Source organism: Perca fluviatilis, chromosome 2 (assembly GCF_010015445.1).
Source record: "Perca fluviatilis chromosome 2, GENO_Pfluv_1.0, whole genome shotgun sequence".
In the NCBI taxonomy this organism is placed as follows: domain Eukaryota; kingdom Metazoa; phylum Chordata; class Actinopteri; order Perciformes; family Percidae; genus Perca; species Perca fluviatilis.
In genome coordinates, this window is record NC_053113.1 from 13,741,146 (window position 1) to 13,763,422 (window position 22,277).

General features: G+C 42.3%; 1 protein-coding gene across 1 annotated transcript; it reads right to left on the reverse strand.

Annotated features, from left to right (window-relative positions):
• Positions 1-373: 373 nt before the first annotated feature.
• si:ch211-14c7.2 lies at positions 374-21,223 on the reverse strand. The gene is made up of 6 exons (XM_039783404.1): positions 20,767-21,223; positions 16,739-20,055; positions 13,170-13,369; positions 8,306-8,427; positions 5,432-5,546; positions 374-2,989 (listed from the first exon to the last, which is right to left on the reverse strand). Exons 2-6 carry the CDS (start codon positions 19,497-19,499, stop codon positions 2,858-2,860), a joined length of 3,330 nt encoding a protein of 1,109 aa, XP_039639338.1. The 5' UTR covers positions 19,500-20,055; positions 20,767-21,223; the 3' UTR covers positions 374-2,857.
• Positions 21,224-22,277: the final 1,054 nt, after the last annotated feature.

Here is a 22,277-nt window from a genome sequence, read left to right on the forward strand (position 1 = left end):
GACATTTAGAAGAGAAAAACAACATTGGATAATGTTAAATTCAGATTTTAGTCTAGAAAAACTATAAATCTATCTTAATCTAGTACTGTCATGCCCACATATACATCGAAAGAGTTGTTGATCTCTGAATTCATTCCTCCTCTGGCCGTGAAGCAAATCTATACCAGCTCAGCTAATTGTTGACTTATCCAGGTCTTTCCATCTATATTATTTCATTCATATAAATATATTTACATAATTAGATACCAAAATGTTCCTCTGTTTCAGGCAAAGGTCTTAAATAGTTAAATAGTAGTTATCTTGTGGTGATTATAGCTTGCCAGTAATGGAGTTTTTAACACGTCACACACTTCTGAATGTCACAAGGCAGTGATCAGCCATCACACAGTATCATTTTATTACGTCAGTTAACAAGGCGGCAACTGCTTCCTCATTTGAGACGGATCAGAAAATATTCATCTTTTCTTTTTCAGCAATTTGTAGTTTGTACAAATGACAGACACACACACTCGATTGTTTCTGAATTTCATCACAAATGATTTGAGTTGACAATTGAAATATACAAGCAAAATAAACCTTCTGAGGTGAGAAAATGTAATAGAATGTCGAAATAAAAAATGTACAGTGCATCATTGACGTGGTCATAATGTAAACAATATTATCAGAAAACAAAAACAGTGTTTTGATTTGGCAGCTAGATTCAGAAGTTACGCCCATGGACTCAGCTGTGAGTGTGCTGAAAGAGAGAAAGGCAAACAGGAAGCCAGACGGAAAGACAAAGAAAACAGAGAAACATCACATGCCAACATTTTAGTTTGAGTCTACTTCAGTGTCTCTGAGAAACCAGAGGCAGCGTTTCCTCCTGAATCCGCTTCGCTTCCGTTACCTCGTAAACATTGGCACTTTCATTGGTGTTCCTGTTGGCACTAACTGGAAGACAAACTTGTTTCTCTGAGGAACCAAAATTATTTCAAGATTCTTTCTCGTCATTGGCTTTTCTGTAGCACAAACACACAATGAAAGCACATGCATCAAAAATGTAAGACTCATCCCATCTGGACGCATCGTCAGCATTCTGCCAGTAAAAATAATGCTTTACTTTGCTCCCCAGTGGGATAACATGATTTTCTGTTACTTCACTCATTCAGAAACACAAAGGGAGGGACATGAGCTTTGACGTTTGCATGAATCTAGCTGATGTTTACATCTGGAGAGATATGTTGGCATCCATAGATATACATTACAGGTTTTAACCACTTCTCCAAACTATACGAAAATACCCTCTAATGCGACCCATAGTAGCGCTTCATAAATTAGCACCCGTAGTAGTGGCAGGTGGTAGGTTACGAGTAAAAAAAAAAAAAAAGTTGTTGTTGTTTGCCTGTCAGATCTCTCAGGTTGTCTGTGATGGGTCTGCTTTCTGTCCCCAGAGTCAGAACAAGACATGGGGAAGCAGCGTTCCGTTTTTAAAGCACCATATATGTGGAACAAACTCCCAGAAAACTACAGGTCCGCTGCAACTCTCAGAAGACTTTTCTGTTTGCTTCTGCCTTTTATTAAATCAAATAATTAATTTCCTAGTCTGCACTCTAACTGTTATTCTTGTATTTTATAGCTTACTGTATTTGAGCTTGTTTTCATTTCCTATTCTCTTGGCTCTTTAATGACTGTTTTAATTGTAGTGCATTTCTTTTGCACTTTGCCTCAATGCTTTTAATGTTTTATGTAAAGAACGTTGAATTGGCTTGAAATGTGCTCCATAAATAAACTAAATGCTTTTTGTCTCATTCCCATCATTTATGGGAGGCAGACAGAAGCTTTATGTCACATTAATTTGTAAATGGAACGTGTATGTTATAAAAACAATGTAATTTATTTATTTTTTCTTAATACCCAAACAGGTTAGTGCTAAATACCTTCAGAATAATTTCCGTGTGCAAATTTCACTATCCGTAACATTGCCAACTGCCATCTTGAACTGTATGATAATTTAAATGGTTGCAAGTTGTAATAGAAATAATTTGCTCTTATTGCTTTCTTCCACTTCCACATGACACGAACACAACACCAGTTCTACAGCCTTTCTGGCAGAGCTGCTCTACAAAAAGAAACAATCTCATTGGTTGAGTTGGACGACTCTTTGGTGGAGCCACAGTGACACTATTCTGGAAAAGAAAACTATCTCATCTTTAATCAAAAAGCAAAAGATAAGAGAAGGAGAAGAGTGAGGAAGAAATATTTGCTTATATCAATACGGATGAACTAGTTAGCAAAGCATGCTGACCTTCCAAAATCATTCATTCCCTTTTGTGCGACTCAACCCATTGAGATTTCATTCAAACAATGAGACAGTTTCCGCCGAAAACAGCAGCTCTGACAAAGAGAAATATTTCTATTTAGGTAGAATTAAAATCTTAGATAATAAAAGAACAGGAAGGAAATATTTCAGGGTTGGCGTGGTGATATAATGTTCTTGACTCTTCCTGCTGTTAGCAGGGTCGAATAGGAAAATTAAAATATAAAACGGGAGGAGGAGGGTGGTGGTGGTGGTGGTGGTGGTGAACAAGTGGCACATGTGTAATGGAAACACTCCACCATCTACAGGAGCTGGAGGAGACTAGATCTGAAGCACAACCGTCGTTCCATTTTCATCCAGGTTACGGCTTCTCTGCGGCTCAGGCTTAATTAACCAGGGAGTGTATCCATCAGTATTTGACTGGCAGGTAGTACACATGTTGTTAATCCAGAGTCTTGAGAAACCTGCTGTTGGTCCGTTGTGCCCTGCTGGGGTTAAAACCTGCAGTTCTTCAGGAAAACGTTGATCAATCACAGTCCAACCAGAGCTGAACCCGCTCAGTTACTCCATGGTGTTTCTGTTGTAGTCATATGACAGCCGTCGCTTAGCGGCAGCATTCTGAGCGTGCTGATTGGCCGAGGGGAGGCCGGGGGAGAGACGGCGATTGGATGTCCAGGGAGCAGGTCTGCTTTCCTGCAGAGATAAGAACACGAGGATGCAGATGTGATATTAGACTACCGGACACCTGCTAAAATTAGCAACACAACTCGGTGGTCTACTCCTTAAGTGCTAAAGTGATGAGTTGATTAATCGATTCTTTAGTTGACAGAAAATGTATGTGCAACAATTATGAGAATTGATTATCTGGTTCCATGAGAGGATTTGCTGTTTTTTTTTCTATATGATTGTAAATGGAAGATTTTTCTTATTTATTCAATGACGGCCCCCTGGGTTGGGGGGACCCAAAAAATGGGGGGGGGTTTGTTTTTTTTTTTCTCCCCCCCCTTCCCTTTCCCCTTTTTTTCCCTCCCCCCCCCCCCCCCCTTTTTTCCCCTCTGTCTTCCCTCCTTCCACTCTCTGTGTGTGTTGCCGTTCTCAAACTCCGTTCGCTACGAAACAACAACAACCTTCGAGCTAGCAAGCTATGCGCTAAAAATGGCAAGTTTTGAAGAACATTTGGATCGTGCAACAAGGCAGACCTGCTTGGTTCTTTCAGGGAATGATTGTAAAGATTTACAAAGAATACGTTTACAGCATTTACTCTCTAACTGGGACGTTTTGGGACCGATTGGTGGGATTGCTGTAGACGAAATACACACGCTGATGCACTGGTAAAATTATGTTTAAACATGTATCCCCCTAATTTAAATAGATCACGTTATTGTATTGTGTGAACAGTTAACTTCATTTAATATCGTCTCTGGCGTTTTCTTTTGCGGGATGCAGATGTTACACCAAAACAAGTTCCTTCCAGAGATTATTTTGCAGAGCCACCGTCACTGCGGCTGGAGCCCAAGACGATTGTGATTGGTTTAAAGAAATTGAGCGTCAGCGTCAGTTCTGGCAGGCCAGGTAGTCAAGACGCTGCTAACGCTATTGGCCATCAACACGGTCTCATCAGCTGATCTGGATTAGTGCATCAGCTGGTCAACACCCCTCGCTGCTCAATGGCTACACTCAAACAGGGCGCCCTATTTAAAGCAGATTCAGTTTGCTCCTACCTGCTTGCTGCTCGCTTCTCTGCCGCCCACCACCTCCCCAGCTCCTCCTGGTCGTGTGTGACGTGGCATTTGCTTCTATGTCATCGTTGCTGCTCTGTTCATGTGGGGGAATAGTTCAGCTCACACAGTCCTTAACTGTGTGAGCGTTCCCTAATGCTGCTGCTGTCCTCTGACTCTCTGCTATTTCATGGTGCTCATGAAAGGTCAGAGGACTCCCTGAACAGAGCCATACCGCCTAAATTTAATTCAGAATTTATTAGCTGAAATGCAATTATTCAATACAAATTTCCTAAATCATTTTTATTGTCATGTGTGTTCTTGACTTTATGGACCTGACAGAAATGTAAACAAGCCAGAGCGTTTTTTCCTTATACAGTCTATGGTTTTTTTTCCTCTTATCCCAGATTGTATGTGTGGAGGAGCCAGTCCAGATAGGTTTGGCAATGCAGGACTACAGTAGGTATGGGCCAATACCGAGTACTGATCCAATAGCAGTGTTTATTTAATAAGCTGTATGCCTCACTGTGTGGAAGTGACAGGGATCATTAAGAATAAAACCTTTGTATAATTTCACAAATAAAACCGTTTCCATGAAGACTGTCAAGTTGTAGTTGCCTCTGTTGTAATCCATTTGTACAATATTCTATGTTTAACACATTGTTATAAAGTGGACAAAATCTAATTCAGTAGGCTTAGTTAACCAAATAAGCAACAAATCTAAGTAAGAGCTAATGAATGGTTAGCTAACACCTACCTCCTGAATAACTCAAGAAAAGACAAGACTAATAGCTAAAACAATAAATCAAAAACACAGTGGTAGTTCCTGCTCTGCTACTCTGCAGAAAAAAATCCTGGAGGCGTAAATCACACATCAGGTGCTCTGTAGCTTTCTCACATGGTTTGGTTCAACTGTGCGACCAGCCTGCCTACTCTGTTCATTTATCAGCGGCGGTGAAGTGTGAGGAGTGTTTTGCATTTAACAGCGGCCACTTCATTTGAATGGAGCTGCAGTTTTCTTCAGTTAAACGGCACTATCAGGTCATTTTACATGCTGTTAAGGCTGCCCTGACAAATTCAATTTAACAACCTTGAAGCTTAACAAATGGTAATTGGACACTAAGTGCTCCGTTCTAATTCCTCTGCATACACGTATATATGTGGAAATTGTGTGTGTGTGTGTGTGTGTGTGTGTGTGTGTGTAGAGACTGAGAAATCATTTGCTGTAACATTCAATTTGAAAAGTGTTTTCTAAACAGAATGCTGAAACACAGCATGATGTGAATCAAGTTATCGACACGTACTTTAGAGATATATAGGAGACATATTTTGATATGAGATACATTATGTTTTCTATAGAATGCTGCAGTGCCATTCCCACATCTGTCAGTGTGTAATGATACCAGTAGTTACTCACAGTGTGCGGCTGCGCCAGGCGCAAAGTCCTCAGCAGCAGGTCACGAGACACGCCATTCTCTCTCTTGTATCTCTGGCATATCATTTTGTTCAAGTCATGGAAACTGTCCAACAGCCTGCAGGGTCAAACAGGGACAGAGGAAGCAATGATTCAATGGATGTTGTTTTTCTCACCGAGTGACATGTGTTTAGAGAGTTTGAAGACAGTCTTCATTTACAGAGAAATGCTATAAAGCTGGATTACTGAAACTTAAATGGTCAATAAGTAGTGACTTTATTCAAATACTTTATTTGATATGCAAACTCCTCAATGAAACTTGAGAATCAGATAACTACCTACAGTAAATCGTCCATGTTATTTGGGATTTTCTTGGAGAATTTATGAGTCACTTCAATGTAAATTCAGTCTGTGAACTGCTTTTAAATTATTTCGTTAATGAAACTGATTATACTGAATAATGGCAATTGGTGCTCCAATAAACAATGTTAGCATTCCAAAAACCCATATTTGTTAAATTGCAATGTGCATCAATGAACATGTTCTGTTTTCAGAGATGCAGTCAACCCCCACCTTGCAGTTCACCACATAAACCACTGGGTGGCCACAATTTGTTACATTTAAAAAACTGATCCACAAATCCACACAACTACCCTGATTCCAACATACAGTAGATTTTACAACAAAACAAATGAGGACTTTTTTTCTTTTGTACTTATTTCCATAAGCTCCTGGTTCTCCACTGCAAAACTCTGGCACAACTACATAGAAACAAACAGTGCTGATACAAATGCAGAAATGTTCAATACTTGCAAATTCCTTTGGTGTGACTATGATGTGACATCTCTGAGACACTGAGAACTCACAAATATTTTAGGGAAGGAAATCTCTACTAAGGTAGTAATCACTGGCAGATTTTGCATATTGATGATACACATTATTGTTATTATATAATTAACCAACTGCTCTTGTATGAATAATGCTCAATTCAGTAGTATTTATACCATATGATTGCACTACGCAGAAATGAATTGGTGGTTTATGAAAAGGTGGAGTCAGCGAGGACATATTCCCTGAATTTGACAAAAAGTGTACTGGATTGGAATCGCAGACCCTTTAAATCAAAGACTCGGAAATTCTGAGATTTGACAATATTTTAAAACTTATTTTATTATTTTAATCATGCAATTATTACCTGAAAGTATCAAAAAAGTTAATAAAAAGAGAGTAAGACAATATAATTGTAAGGCTATGCATGTTTAAAAACAAAGGCTCAGCGTTAATGTTAAAAAAAAAAAAGAGAATTTCTTTGTTATCTGTTTGTTTTTTCTGTTCTTTTATCACATATTGTTTGTGTAATTATTTACAGACCAAAATACATTTCCATTTTAATTAATGTGCTCATATTATGCTCATTTTCAGGTAATAATTGTATTTAGAGGTTATATCAGAATAGGTTTACATGGTTTAATTTTCAAAAAACACCATATTTTTGTTGTACTGCACATTGCTGCAGCTCCTCTTTTCACCCTGTGTGTTGAGCGCTCTGTTTTAGCTACAGAGTGAGGCATCTCACTTCTATTCCATCTTTGTTGGGAGTCGCACATGCTCAGTAGCTAGGTAAGGACTACTAGCCAGTCAGAAGCAGAGTATGAGGGCGTGCCACGCTAGCAGCTAGGCGAGCATTATAACGTGTTACAAAGTGACGCACGTAAAGGCTGGCGTAAATTTCACGGATGGAAGGGGACAATAACCATACAATTTCTTAAGAGAATTATTGAAGGGGACACAAATAATACAGCCACATCTGTTCTTGTAACAGGATATGTGTAGTTGTGGAACTCCAGTAAGTAGGCTGGCAAAGGCTATTTTATTCACTTTAAACATCGGATGAAGTGATTCTTTTCTCTAATACAGAGGATGCTGAACTGAGAACTGAGCCTTCTAGCATGCAAGCTAACTAACAAGCCAGCCCGCCAGCATCATCTGTATTAGAGAAAAGAATAACTTCATCCGATGTTTGAAATGAATAAAAAATTGTAATAAAAACAATTTCTCCAAAAAGTCCCACCGGACTTCTGTGTATTGTTAACGTAAAGGGAGAACACCAAGCAGTGGAACAAACCACTGTGAAAATGCATTTTGTTGCCCCATGTGCATTTATATTGTTTCACTACTTACACAATTATTTGAAGTATATAATATTTACAATACACAGCGTGGTTTTAATTATATTTTTTTTGGGGGACGACAACCCTCAGATGGGGTGGGTCCCCCCGACCCCCGACGATTTTAGCCTCTGTCAAAATGATTAGGTTATGTTAACGGCCATTGTCGGTACCCGATCCGTGCTGACTGCACGATCCGTTCTGCGCATGCGCAAGATGTTCACGCATGCGCAGATGATAATACTGTTTTACCGAGGATACGACACTGCCTGATCTGTTCCACGCTAGCCTCCACCGGGAAGTCAAACTTTATGGGAAAAGCCGGCTACAGCTAAATTAATACTTTACAGTAATAACAATAAAGACAAGTATTGAGTGATTGTATTTTAAATGAGCACAAGTAAAGTACAACTGATGTAACAGCTGTTATATATGTTAACGTTTATTTTCAAGTTTTATTTTGAGGGTCTGTTAAGGTTAACATGCTGTCTCAGCTAGCAGTTAGCCGAATTAGCTGTTAGCTAAACTAACGTTAGCTTGCCTGTGGAGGCTGTCGACCGGAAGTGTGGAACAGATCGGGCAGTGTCGTAAATCCTCGTACAACAGCGCATGCACAAACATTTTGCGCATGCGCAGAACGGATCGTGCAGGCAGCACGGATCGGGTACTGACAGCTATATAGTGGGCTAAGTCGAGATGGTCTACCTACCCCTGGTCCTGGCTGGCTCTGCCCCTCAGGAGCTGGGTCAGTGTGGGAACAGTATCGTGGTCACAGGGGTCACTTGAAGATGAAGCAGGCAGCGAGGGGAAGGCTTCAGCAAAGACAGCCGCCTACAGGACAGACAAAGACATCTCATCAGTTACTACATCAGAGAGTTTGGCAGCCCTCTTCAGTTCATCACGTTTGAACTTAATACTTGGTGGTTTTGAAGGCCTCTTCATTACACTATAAGCATATGAGTCAACTCATTTAAAAGCAGTTTTCTCCCAACACTCTCCTTCACTGCAGCTTTCCGCAGAGCTAATTTTTCATCTGCATCTTTTCACTGCGTTAAATGTCCACTGGGACAGTCTTCCTGCAGTGCCAGCTTCTTTTTCTTTCCCAATTTTTAAAGAAAAAAAATAAATGCACTGAGAGCTTAGAGGATCTAATGTGAGTTTAAAAAAAGAAGAAGTCGTTTTTAGGTCTAAAAACTGTTTCCATGGTATTGGTGCAGGAAACTGAAAAACACAAACAACAGTATGGCGCTTAATTACTTCTGAACAAGTCACATTTTGGATCCAATGATTTAAAAAAACAACATTCAGATCAAGGTGTTGATTAATGTGTATACAGAGTCTACAGTCATGCTAGCAGCTAATTAGCACTAAATACAAAAGTAAGTCTATGGCTGAGGCTGATGAACATTTCCTTAAAAACCACAAATGTCAAAGAAGTGGCTTCAGGTGGATACGCAGATTAAATGATGCACAAAAGTCTAACTACATCATTATTAGCTGAAATAAGTCATGACCAGTTTATTTTAGACACATCTAGGATAACATGCAGTATAGCTGTCCTTTGGGGTACAACTGCTCTGATAAATGTGGCCTGGATTTATAAACAGAAAAATATTCCATATACTGCGTGTTTATTGTTGTCATTGATTTACTTTTGGAGCCTCAGGGGCCTTGCAGCCAGCAGCCAGCCTGTGTCAACACATTTAGCCCTCAGCTGGTAAATTAAGTGGGGAGAGGACAGCGGTGTGTTGTTAGATATTGAAGCAGCCTCAGTAACTCAACCTCAAATACCTCTTAATGGATGCTTTAATTCAAAAATTGTTATAGCACCAGGAATGCAAAGGGTTTTAGGTTTGAGCTAAAATGGTGGGAATGGAAGTTTAAAAACAGTTGTTGTTTGTGGGTCTAATTTCAATTTAAAGCTCTTTTTTGTCTGTGGACAAAGCCATAGTAAATACATTGGAATGGCACCACTGCTGTGTCTGACAGGTTTTATTAAAGGGGAACTGTGCAGTTTTTTTTTTTTTTTTTTTAAGCTTAATTTACCTTAACTGAACAGCTTCGGAGTCATTGGAATGGTTATCTAACTTTTTTCGAGTTGAATGGTGGTCGTCTCGCTTCCACCTAGCGCCTGTGAGTGGAAAAACCACCCTCCGGCCTCTGCGTCAGGAAGTATCGCGTGATATCAGGTCTCGCGATGTAACGAATTACTTCAGCACTGCACACATACGCCCATTCAGGAACCGGCTAACAAGGTAGCGATGGAGTTTTTCACCCTATCGTCATGGCTGAGTCGGCAAAAAAGAAGCAGAAAGCTAGGAAAGCATTGTCGGAGGAACAGAGAAAGAGGAAACGGCAGGCTGACCGAGCGAGGAGTCAGACACAAGTAAACATATGAGCTGCCAAATATCCGAAAGCTGTAGGGGGAGCTCTATAGAAAAACCTGCGAGCAAAACTGCATAACGCCCCTTTAAAGCAATCTCAAAGCACTAGAAGCAGAGCCCCTGCAGTCTACATGTCAAAGTGTCCTTGAGCAAGATGCTGAACCCCAAAGTGTGAATGTTTATCCCTCCCCTCCTGCTGAGCAGGTGGCACCTTGCATGGTAGCCTCTGCCATCAGTGTATGAATGTGTGAATGCTGACTTGTATCGTAAAGGGATTTGAGTAGATACAGTGTAATCAGAGTTTCTGCAAGTTTCACCAAGTCACATTTAAGACTTTTTAAAAGACCTTTTTAAGACCATTATGAATGGCATTTAAGACCTTTATCACAACATCAACTAAGCCCTAAATTAGTTTTTTTTCAAGCCAAATATCGCTAAACTTGCAGTTCCCCATAGCTGAAGAATAAAATCTGTTTAATGTCTGTGGTACAATCCGAAAGGGACTCGCACCAATAACACGAAAGCTGACACGCTGCAATGCAATTTGCATGTTGGTCTCATTTGTAGTCATAATACAGCGCAATTATATTTGGGCTAGCGAAAAGAAAGAACTACAACACCACGGAATAAAAAAAATAGAGCATTAGAGGTAGCGTTGCATGGGCGTAAGAAAATTAAGACCTGTTTCAAGTAATTTAAGACCTAGAACACAATACTGCAGCAAATGTAAGACTTTTTAAGGCTTAACATTTTTATTTTGAAATTTTAGACTTTTTAAGACCCCACGGAAACCCTGGTAATGTCACTACTGCTGTGTCCGAGATGCTTTAATTCAAATATTCTTAATAGCACCATGGGAGCAATTATTTTGAAATCTCGCAATATCACGAGATCACGCGAGAATTGCAGGATCACATAGCACAAGAAAATCTTATTAGGCTTCAAGTAATGTGTTTGTGTCCGAACATCCAGTTGTTCGACCAATCAGCTTCCCGTGAGGAGCTACTGGGAGTTACGGGCGTGGTTTGGGTGTGTGTGTGTGTGTGTGTGTGTGTGTGACGGCTGCGTCTGTTCAAAACAACAATGGCAGACGTGATAGACAGATGGTTCATCCTAATCCTAATCCTGTCAAAGTGTTTTTGAGCAAGATCCTGAGCCCCAAAGTGTGAATGTTTATCCCTCCCCTCCTGCTGAGCAGGTGGCACCTTGCATCGTAGCCTCTGCCATCAGTGTATGAATGTGTGAATGCTGACTTGTATTGAAAAGCGATTTGAGTGGTCGCTAAGACTAGAAAAACGCTATATAAATGCAGTCCATTTATTTTGGAACACTTTTCACTTTGACTACCTTTAGAAGCAATCTGCCCGCAACATTAGCTGTCCCTGGGGTCTGCAGTTACCACTGGCACGCTTATGACTTTCAATATCAATAGTTGCAAAACTATTTGGTCTGAGATTCAGAAAATACAGTTTAGATTCAAACGGAGCCTGAAAAGGGAATATTTTTATGAACACAAGGCCAGCTAAAGGCCAAAATCATGAGCAATTTGCTACCAAAAAAATCCATATCACCCTCTGTATTTTAAAATAGTTTGAACTCAAGATTGGCCTAGATCTGGGCAAGTGATAGGATTTAGACATAAAGGCAAATAGAAAGTATTGGTTATGTTGATACTGAGTTTTGACCACAACTTTGATACAGTATGCCTACAGTATGCCTGCAGAAAATATATCTATCTAAAACACTGTCTCTTTTTCATAACATTCAACAGAAAATTCACCTCAGAGATACGCATTCTTACTTCTATACGCAGTGACGGTGGCGTCAAGAGACCCCTAAGCAATGCAGCCAGAACAACTAACTAGTATGTTCATGAACTATCAACAACGCTAGCTGGTGGCCAGTTAGCTCAGTTGGTAGAGAGGGCGCACATAAGCAGAGGAAGTTTCCTTGACGCAGAAGGTCCAGAGTTTGAGTCCGACCTATGACGGTGTTCCTGCATGTCTTCCCCCCCTCTCCCTCCCCTTTCATAGCTCAGCTTTCCTATCTAATAAAGCCAGACATGCCCCAAAAAAGAAAAGAAAAAAAAAACAGAGCTAGCTACTGTATGCTCATTCATGTGTCTTTGGTTGAAGGCAGAAATCCCACACACCTGTTTTGGGGGACTTTACAATTTTAGCAGTGGTGGGTAAACAAAAACGGTAAAAGTATAGTTACTTTAAAGCGCCCATATTATGCTCATTTTCAGGTTCATAATTGTATTTTAAGGTTGTACCAGAATAGGTATACATGGTTTAATTTTCAAAAAAAACCAAATTTTTGTTGTACTGCACAGCTCTCTCTCACTGCTGCAGCTCCTCTTTTCACCTGGTCTCTGTTTTAGCTACAGAGTGAGACCTCTTTTCTTCTTCTTCTTCTGTACTATCTTTGATTGCACTCGCACATGTGCAGTAGCTCAGATGTAGATCATGTCAGCTAGCTAGCTCCATAGACAGTAAAAGAAAGGCTGTTTCTCCAACTTCAGTCAGTTACAAGGCAGGATTAGCTGGGAGACTTCTTCTAAATGAGGGCGCACATGTAAGTAGTTCTTTTGTAGATTATGGTGAACTTGTGTGTGTTGTAGCAGTGCTTTGCTATTGAGAACGAGGTAGCATGCTAGCGTTAACATTAGCATTAGCGTTAGCATGCTAACGCTAATGTTAATGCTACGAGCTAACGGTTGCGGTTAGCCAGCTTGTTTCGGCTTGTGACGTCACAAGCCGGGCCGATTTGACCAGCTCACCAGGAGACTGAAGGCAGGACACATTCAGAAACCGTATCTCACTCAGAACAGCATGGATGGAAGCACCAGAGACACAAAAGAACACCCCAAATCCCAGAAAAAGTGATTTTTTTTCATAATATGGGCACTTTAAAATTATTATGACTTAAGTAGAAGTAAAAGTAAAATAACTAATTGAGTAAGAGTAAAAAAGTATCTCATAAAAAAAGAATTTTGTGTGGGAGTGTCACTTATCCTCAAAGGAAAGGCTTGGACGCAGTCTGCATTGTGTGTGTGTGTGTGTGTGTGTATGTGAGTGTGTGTGTGTTTGTGTGTGTGGGTGTGTAAGAAGATCTAAGGGTAAATTTCTACTTTATGGTAATGTGGAAGCCATCTTAAAGAGGCTGAGCACAGAAGTACAACTATACCAGATTCTGATTGGCCGAGAGGCTGTTTCTGCTCTCCTCCACTGCGCTGGTTGGCCACCACTGTCCCACCATGTCTCGGCCTTCATCTGACGAATCCTGAGGAAAAGCTGTCCAGGTGTCGTCTGATTGGTGGAAGGAGCTGTCTGTCCAGCCTGTTGTCCAGTGGGTCGACTCCCCGGTGATGGCGTGGTTTCCAAGTGCTGTTATCAGACACAAACACACACGGTTAATATTAGTCTACAGTCTCCGTTGTAGATGTCCCTGTAGTGTTGTTGTGCGTTTCCAGCCAGCTTTGCCCTCATTCAGATGACCTGGATGGACGACAAACTAAACCTACATTGCATTGAAGGGGTTAGCTGTGTAATAGCAACAACCGGCATTTATTATAACTGAGAATAATTATTAGGATTACAACATAAAGAGTCAGTTTAACTAAATTACACTCCCAGTGGCATTTAGCCAGGTAGTTTTAGTTTAATTCACAGAGATTTGGGGATATGTGCCACGCATACTTCTACTACTATTCCAACAACATCCCAGTTACAATGTTCGGTCACTATAAACCTCTAACAACACGCTTGATAAACATTTTAGTATAATATCATTACGCTTTGGACAAGCCAAAGAAAAAGAATGTTGTAGTTTGATCGTCTCTACTAATACTTAAGAATTGCTGTGTAATTTCAGTGTGATTTTTTTTACACCTGAGAGATCAGTTCCAAAAAATCCCAGTCTGCTCTGATTGGTCAGTGCTTCTGGGTCTTCTGCATCTGCGATCTCTTAGTCTCTGCACCGTCATTGCAGCCGGGTAATGACGGAAGTTCTGACGGCTCATTTAAAGGCACAGTTTCTGAATACGGGCTGTGTGCATTTCTATGTTGATTGAGTGTTTTGATACTTTCACAGTATTTATATAGAGCACCTCGGCCTGCTTTATAATAAAAGAAAACATGGAAATCTCACTTTTTACAATATAGGACCTTTGATCACTCTGTTGCAAGTAAACAAGTGAGTGAATATTTGTGTGTGAGTCGTTGATGAGAAGTTACCAGCTGTATCAGGGGTCTCCCTGCAAGGAAGGGACTTCACGCCTTCATACCTTACCTGAGCAAATCAAACCAAAAGTATCTGCATGGCTACTAAAGGTGCAAATAAAAACATTTTGTCATGTAGGTGAAGTGACATAACCTGACATAGCCAGGCTAATTTGCAAATGCGTATTAGTCCAGAAGCTCTTAGTTCATTTCGATTTCCAAGGGGCGAGAGGCACAAATGCCTCTGGATGCAATTTAATAGACATACAACCAATCAGAGCAAGCTTAAAGTGACCCTTAAGGAGCAAACACACTGGAATAGTCCTTTAAAAAAGGTCCCATGGCATGACAATTTCACTTTATGAGGTTTTTTTAACATTAATATGCGTTCCCCCAGCCTGCCTATGGTCCCCCAGTGGCTAGAAATGGTGATAGGTGTAAACCGAGCCCTGGGTATCCTGCTCTGCCTTTGAGAAAATCCCCTTTCTCTGCTTTGCCCACCCAGAGAATTTGGCCCACCCATGAGAGAGAGACATCGTGGCTTTCAAACGAGCAAAGTGGCAGTTAGTCAAGGCCACACCCCCACCCTCCACCTTGCCCCCCTCTCTCTCCTCCTCAACAAGCTACAGACACAGAAATGACACATCCTAAGGAAAGCTCATTGTAGGACTGGCTCTAGTGGCTGGAATTCTGCACCAAGGCTGAATTTCGGGAAAGAGACTTCAGATACAGTATTAGGGGACCACTAAGGTCTATATAAAAGAGACTTCAGATACAGTATTAGGGGACCACTAAGGTCTATATAAAACCATTAACACATGACACTGCACACAAAGGGCTTTATGTCACTGTAGACAGCACCTTCTGCTGATATATCTTTAGCAATATGTTTAAATAATCACAAAAATGTCTTGAGGTGGATAAACTGAGAAGAAATAAATAATGAGTAAACCCCGGCTTAGCCTCGTTTGGCCCCGCAGTGGAAACTGGGCTTAGGTGATTAGCCAAAGGGAACATAACAAGAGAACATAAAGACTGATTAACACAGAAAAACAAAAAGGCACAAAGATGCCACACACCCAGCTGCATGTGTGTCGTGACTGCTGCAGTATATATTACATTGTCAGATTATTATTTTAGTCATTCAGTTAACTCAGAGCGCTGTGGATGAGTCTGACATTATTTATTAGTACATTTATTATTTAGTATTTTTTTTGCTTTAAAAAAGGACCATACCAGTGTGCTTGTGAGTTTTAGCTCCTTCACAATAAATCATGTATACTTTACATTTGCGATACATTTTTAGATTGATTTTTCCTTCCAATCACAGCCAGTTGTTTCCATTCCAGAAGTGTGTCCCTCATAATGCATTTCCATTTAGATTGTCTTTTAACAATACACACAGAAACATGCGACTCTTCCGGTTTATTTGATGATCATAATGTTTAGTTTATCTTACCAGTTTTATATATCTCAACATCGTTTCTGAAAAAATCAGGTTTTGTTCGTCATTTTGCCAATGGCGAATGGGCCCAAATACTACAATACCCATGAGCCTCGGCTGCCATTTCTATGGGGGGGAAGAAGCCAGTCAGAGGTGCGAAATCAGAGCTGCAGCGAATGCTTCATCTTTGAATTTGTGAACAAAACATGGCAACATAGTTGCCAAATGAATCCAAAACTGACCAGGAACAGTTCATTTCTGTAAATTGCAGATTGTGTTTCAGTTTTCTCAACACTCTAATCTTTAGCTTTCAACGCCATTAGCTACGCACCATAGTGTGATTTTGAGATAGCTGAAATGCACCTGGGAGGGTCGTCATAGCTAAGTAGTTTTTGTCCACAGGCTTGAACCTTAAACTTTTTTATCAACGAACCAAATATTTTCTAATACATTTGTACATCTTTTGTATCAAGATAGAGATCAGAGTTAACCGGGAGAGTTAGGTGACCCAACTGTGAGTCACATAACAATAATAATAGAAAAATGAATGGGACTTTAACTTCCAGAACCAGAAGTGTCCATTTAGCACCTCCAAGTCTGCAGTATTGTTTGTCAGTGTTAGATCATATGTCCAGATTGATTTAAAAAGTCTCCACTTGATGACCTCATAATGATAATGTGGCTTCTAATCCATACTGTAACAAGTGGAAAAATACGTTCACATTTCTAACACATACAGCAGGGTTTAGAGAGTGATTAACTGTGACATAGAGTCTATGTGATTTGGTATGGTCCTTTAAAACAAAGTATGTGTATATGCATTCCTAGAACTGTACAAAAGGTTAAAAATGCACTAATACGCTGAGTGCTGATATTCTTCGGTCTCTAAATCTGTATGTTTCTGACATCTCTGTAATACTCTACTTCTGAGGCCTTTTAACCAAAAGATCCTCTTTCCCATCACTGTCAAACCGAAAGGCAAACTTAATAAAGCTCCCAAAGGTGAGAGATACTAAAAGAGAAAGAAAGAGAGGGAGGGCAAGGCCAGCCAAGAAGACACAGAACGACAAATCAACAACCATGAGACTCACCAACACTTGCTCTGCTCCCACAAGGCACTGAGGCAGACATGGTGTATCCCTCGCTGCAGGCTGGCTCTCCCTCCGCCTGCATGAATACTCCAAACTCATCTTCCTCCTTATCCTCCTCCTCCTCCTCTTTCCTCCCCTCCTCAGTGGCCACGGTGGAGCCCCTCTCCACCTCGCCGTGCTCTTCCACCTCGCCGTGCTCTTCCACCTGTCTCCCGAGCCTCCTCTTCCCTTCCTGGCCTTCTTTTAGGTCTCCTGCTGGAATGCCGACCCTTTCCTTATCCTCCTCCGCCTCCTCCTCCTCCTCCTTCTCCAGACAGGGCAGGCATGTTGCCATGGATCCCAGGGGAGGCAACAAGGGGGGAGGATTAGCCAGGGAGTGTGCAAGAGCGTTGGCGGGATCAGCACAGGCAACATTTGTGACGTTGGTGCTGGTCTCTCCATTCGCTTCAACATGGCTGATGCTGGTTTGTCCACAGGTGGCTCCAACCTCTTTCTTCCTTCCACAGCATCCCTCTGCCGACTCCTCTGACCTCCAGTTGTCTTTTAGTGCACAGTTTTTCGTTACTTCTTTGTCATTATCCTCCTGTACGGTACTGTCATTCAAGTCATCCTCAGGGTGTCGTTCTTTATCGTCATCGCCTTTACCCTCGCCGTCTTCCGGTTCGTTGCAGGTGCTCCAAATCTCTAATCTAATCTCTTCATCCCCTTCCCTGGGATTTACTCTGGCCCCTGTATTCTCCTCCTGTGACTCCTCTTCTCTAACATCCCACACCAGCTCATCTCTCCGCTCGGCTCCATTAAGCTCAGTTGTACAACGGTGGCGACTGTTTTCTGTAACGTTTCTGCTGTCTGTCTCAAAAATGGAAGGAGCTACTTGTCTGAGAGGCGACGATGGAGCTTCTCTCTCCTTCAGCTCTTTGCCGTTTCCCACAGTTTGAAAGAACAACAGAGGTTTTCCGTTTTTGTTCTCGTTCCAAGTGTTGTCCTCGCCAGCCGCACAGTTCAGGTCTTGTTGCTCAAATCTGCTTACATCCAGTTCTTCTTTACCCGTAACAATCCCTGGGTCTGCTACCCCTTGTTGATACCCCTCGAGGGAATCTTCCCTGCTGTTCTCCTGCTCTCTCCGACCACCACAAGTGTCACGGTCAGCATTGCAGTTGCTGCCCTCTACAGCGGCGGGGTGCTCGGGAGAGACTGCAGTGCTGATGGGTGCAGGGCAGGTGGAGACAGCGACGTCCTCATAGCAGTCAGATACAACCGAGAATCCTGCAGGCGTCTGATTGAAGCTCCCTTCCTCCTCTTCAACATCCGCCCTCTCCATCTCTTTTTCGGATTCTTGATCTGCCTCCACGTGATCCGAAAATCCATTCACATTAGCTGCTATTACTTCTTTTACACTTTGTTTTCTGTCACAATATCTGATACGTCTTGATGTAAAGTCATCTGTCACCGGTCCAGAGTGGCCATGAATGAAATCATTAAGTCCGGTATGTATTTTCATAACCTCAGAGTCTGTATCCTCCTCTCTCTCTGAATAGTCGTCCGTGCCGTGAGAGGTTTGTGTCTTTAGCTCCTCGTTGCTCTCGGCTTCTCTGATCTCTTCGACATCACAGCCGCTGTGAGATTCTGGGTGAAAGTGGTTCAATTCTAGGTCAGGGTTTGGTACAGCCAAAACAGAGCAAGATGACTCTAATGTGCAGAGGCCTTCTTTCTCCTCCTCCACATTCTTTTGCCTCTCCTTCTTCATTCCTTTCACCTCACTGTTCAGCCTGTTTGAGGTGCCTCTTCTTGGACTTTCACCTCCCTCGTGTGGATCCTGGCTTTCCCTCCTCTGTGCTTTCCTTCCACACTGAGTACAGGTTTTGAGAGAAGCATTGTGGCAGCATCTAGGACTTCTGCATGCTCCCTCTTTCCCCTGTCTGGCTCTCCTGCTGTCCTGCTGCGGGCTGGGAAACTGTTCACTGGCCAGGCCTCCTTTGTCTCGCTCTTCCTGCCTTTCTTCCAGAGGGATTTCTCCGGCGGGATCCTCCCTGCTACTCTGATGCCTCTCTCTGCTCACGCCTGTTTTCTCCCGAGCTGCTGCATTACTGGACTTCCTCCATCGCCGGCCGGATCGCACCCTAACGCGGTTTACTCCGGTATGTGCCGGCGGAGTTGGCCCATTGTCCCTTCTCCCGGTTGGGATGTCTCTGCCTCCTCCTCCTTCTCCTCCTGTCTTCCCTCTCAGCCATCCCCCAACCACGCTGGAGGCGGCACTGTTAGTCACACCAGAACTGGGCTTAGCTGTGGAGTACAAACAGCTCCCTTTCTCAGTCCGGAGGAAGAGGCATTGAGTTTGGGTCTTCCCACCGCCCTCTGAGGTCTTCAGAGTGGCAACTGTTACCAAAGCTCCGATCCCAGCCTGCCTGGCATCCAGTCCCAAGGGAAGCCCGTACCCCATGCGACCCCACTCCCCGCTCAGGTATACATCTGCAGGCCTGGGGCAGGAAGTCGAACCCCCGCGGACCGCAGGAAGAGCTGTGGGGGCTTGTCCTCCTCCCAGCACACCACCAGCCTTTCGGCGGCTCTTGGAGCACAGGGCCCAGGCTCGGAGGCCTCGGATGAGCGGCAGGTCTCCCAGGCCCAGCTCCAGCCGGCTGGGGAAGGGCAGAGAGGCTCTGGAGCACTTCTGGAGCATTTCCCGGGTGGAGCCTGACACATTCAGGCAGGGGTAGTTGTTGTTGTTATTCTGCTGGAGCATGGTGCTTGTTGTTGGCCTCATTTATGTTTTATTGGTTCGTCCTCGCTTATACTTTATTAAAACGCAGCCTGTCAGGTCAAGTTGAATTCTCATTTGTAAGAGAGAATGCTGGCCCTATCAAGAGTCTATTCTTGATTCAGAGCGTGAAAGCTCAAATGAAAAAAGATCAGACTTTGGAAAAAATACCCTAAGCATTATGCAGTAGCTGAAATACTCTTGAGAATGTCTTACTGATTCATTCTGACAAGGGAGAATATATTTACTTGACACCGCAAGAGGGAGCTGACTCAGTTCACTCAAACGGCATCTGAGTTTTTGGACACAAAGACAAAAATAGAATGGACTGTTTTCCTGACAGCGAGATGGAGTTGTGCTTCTGTTTCCCCTTAATCGCTCCTTATCTTTGAGAGTCTCCTGGCGAAGAAAAGAAACGCCCAGGTCAGACGTCCAGCTGTCAGCGCCGATGATAGAGAGGATAATGAGACGTTTGTTTTCTACCAGACTGATGCTCAGCGATGCCTTCTTCAGAGCTTCATGTCTTTCTCACTGAGGACTGACTCAGCTGTCATAAAACCACCTGCAGGGAAGTGGCACAAAACAAGGAAAATAAGGACAAACTGGTTGAAAAACAAAATGTGCTGTGTGCACATTAAGAAACAATAGACTCATCAGTTAGTCTAATAGTTTGATATGGTAAATATGGCAAGCATCATGCGAGACAAAATTCAACCCTTTATTTTAACTGTCTGACTAATTAGAAAGCAATTAGAGCGGATTCTAGGCAGATGTAATTAAAATGTAAATGAAAACATAAATGAGAAATGTTTAATTTCTCATAATGAATTCCACGCAGAGAAGTGATTTCGTTTGACTTTTGGCTGAGTGGATTACAGCTACCACGTCTGTGGGGGTGTGAGTCTGTCAAAGGTCATACATTTGAATCCATGTGGCTTCTTTACAAACTGCTCCCACACAATCAAGCCCCATTCTTATATATATATATAAAAAAAGTGCATTCACACCATGTCCATTGTGGTTCCAATTAGATTAGTTGTTGCATCAGCCATACAGAATCATCAACTGGATGAAAAATGAAAACACAGGTGGCCATAAATCCATAAATCCACTACTCATGCCAACACAGTTTAAATGATTTACCCAAAGTGATTCAATAAAACATAAGCAGCAGAAATGGGTTTGGGCCACGCATATCACACTTAGCCTACTCCTATCAGCAGGCTGTGTACCACTATGATGAAGATGAACAACGTCAAACCACACACTGTACCTGGAAACACTATCCCCAGCCTTTATGTCCTGAAAGGGATGCCCGATGAAAGGTTTGCTTGTTTCTTAGCTCATTCGATGCCTCAGTGTCCCCGGTCCAGGCTTTGAATTAAGTGTCCTTTACTTAATGTCTTTGTGCGTCCTCGTTGTTTACTGACGAAGCCTTTATTCAACCGTCCTCGGGCTGTGGAGCGTCCTTTAGTGGGATCAGCGCCGCCACATCCTTCCACTCGGCCTGCACCACTGGCGCTACAGCACTACAAACGAGTCAAACATGCATTCACTTCTGTGCCATCGTCTAAATTAGAGCTTAACACCACGCAGTGAATCTTATTTCCGTGTCTCTCTCCCCCCCCACACTCGTTCGGCCATTGCGCATCATGTCATCCACCGCTCGGCATCGTGCGTCGCCGCATCTTACCGCAGTAGCCTCCGGTGCGCTCACATAGCAGGATGACGGAGAGCTCATTTGACTTGCAGCCCACTCACCGATAGGAGAGGCGATTCGTGCCACACAGAGGCACGGGGAGCTGAGGAGAGTGGAAGTGTATGAGGGGTTGTTGATGACACATTGGTGCACAATAAAACAACATTTTAACCCGTTTGCCTGCAACCCTGTTTCCTTAATTAAAGGTAGAGTAAGTGATGTTAATTAATCCAATATTACATTTTCAGTGTGTGCTGAAAAAAAATCTGGTGTCAAAGGTCCCATGACATGCTGCTCTTTGGATGCTTTTATATAGGCCTTAATGGTCCCCTAATACTGTATCTGAAGTCTCTTTTATATAGACCTTAGTGGTCCCCTAATACTGTATCTGAAGTCTCTTTTATATAGGCCTTAGTGGTCCCCTAATACTGTATCTGAAGTCTCTTTTATATAGACCTTAGTGGTCCCCTAATACTGTATCTAAAGTCTCTTTTATATAGGCCTTAGTGGTCCCCTAATACTGTATCTGAAGTCTCTTTTATATAGACCTTAGTGGTCCCCTAATACTGTATCTGAAGTCTCTTTTATATAGACCTTAGTGGTCCCCTAATACTGTATCTGAAGTCTCTTTCCCAAAATTCAGCCTTGGTGCAGAATTACAGCCACTAGAGCCAGTCCCAAAATGAGCTTTCCTTAGGATGTGACATTTCTGTGTCTGTAGCTATTGAGGAGGAGAGGCAAGGTGGAGGGTGTGGATGTGGCCTTGATTGATTTGTTTGGCAGTTGAGAACATCAAATATCAACAATCTTTGTGCAGCATCACTTACTCTACCTTTAAGGGTGCTTTCACCCCTGAGGTGTTTGGTCCGTTTCAACCGAACCCTGGAGCGTTTTGTTTTTATGCGATGGGACCTTTAACTTATAGGCCTACAGTACAAGGTAAAATAAAATAAAAAATATATTGTCAGTTATAGTTGTCTAAATTGGTGTTTCTTCCTATTAATATTATTATTGAAGTGTCATTTCCGTCTACGTGGATTAGAAAACAACTTGAGTCGCAATTTGAAATTTTTTTACATATCGCC

Bases quoted from the DNA above. Each gene is read 5' to 3' on its own strand.
- si:ch211-14c7.2 (XM_039783404.1), bottom strand. From the start codon at position 19,499: ATGAGGCCAACAACAAGCACCATGCTCCAGCAGAATAACAACAACAAC. The intron at 8,428-13,169 runs GTATAGTTGTAC...TCTGTCCTGTAG, and splicing joins TCTCGGCCAATCAGAATCTG to GCGGCTGTCTTTGCTGAAGC. The intron at 5,547-8,305 runs GTAGGTAGACCA...TTGACCCTGCAG, and splicing joins AGAGCCAGCCAGGACCAGGG to GCTGTTGGACAGTTTCCATG.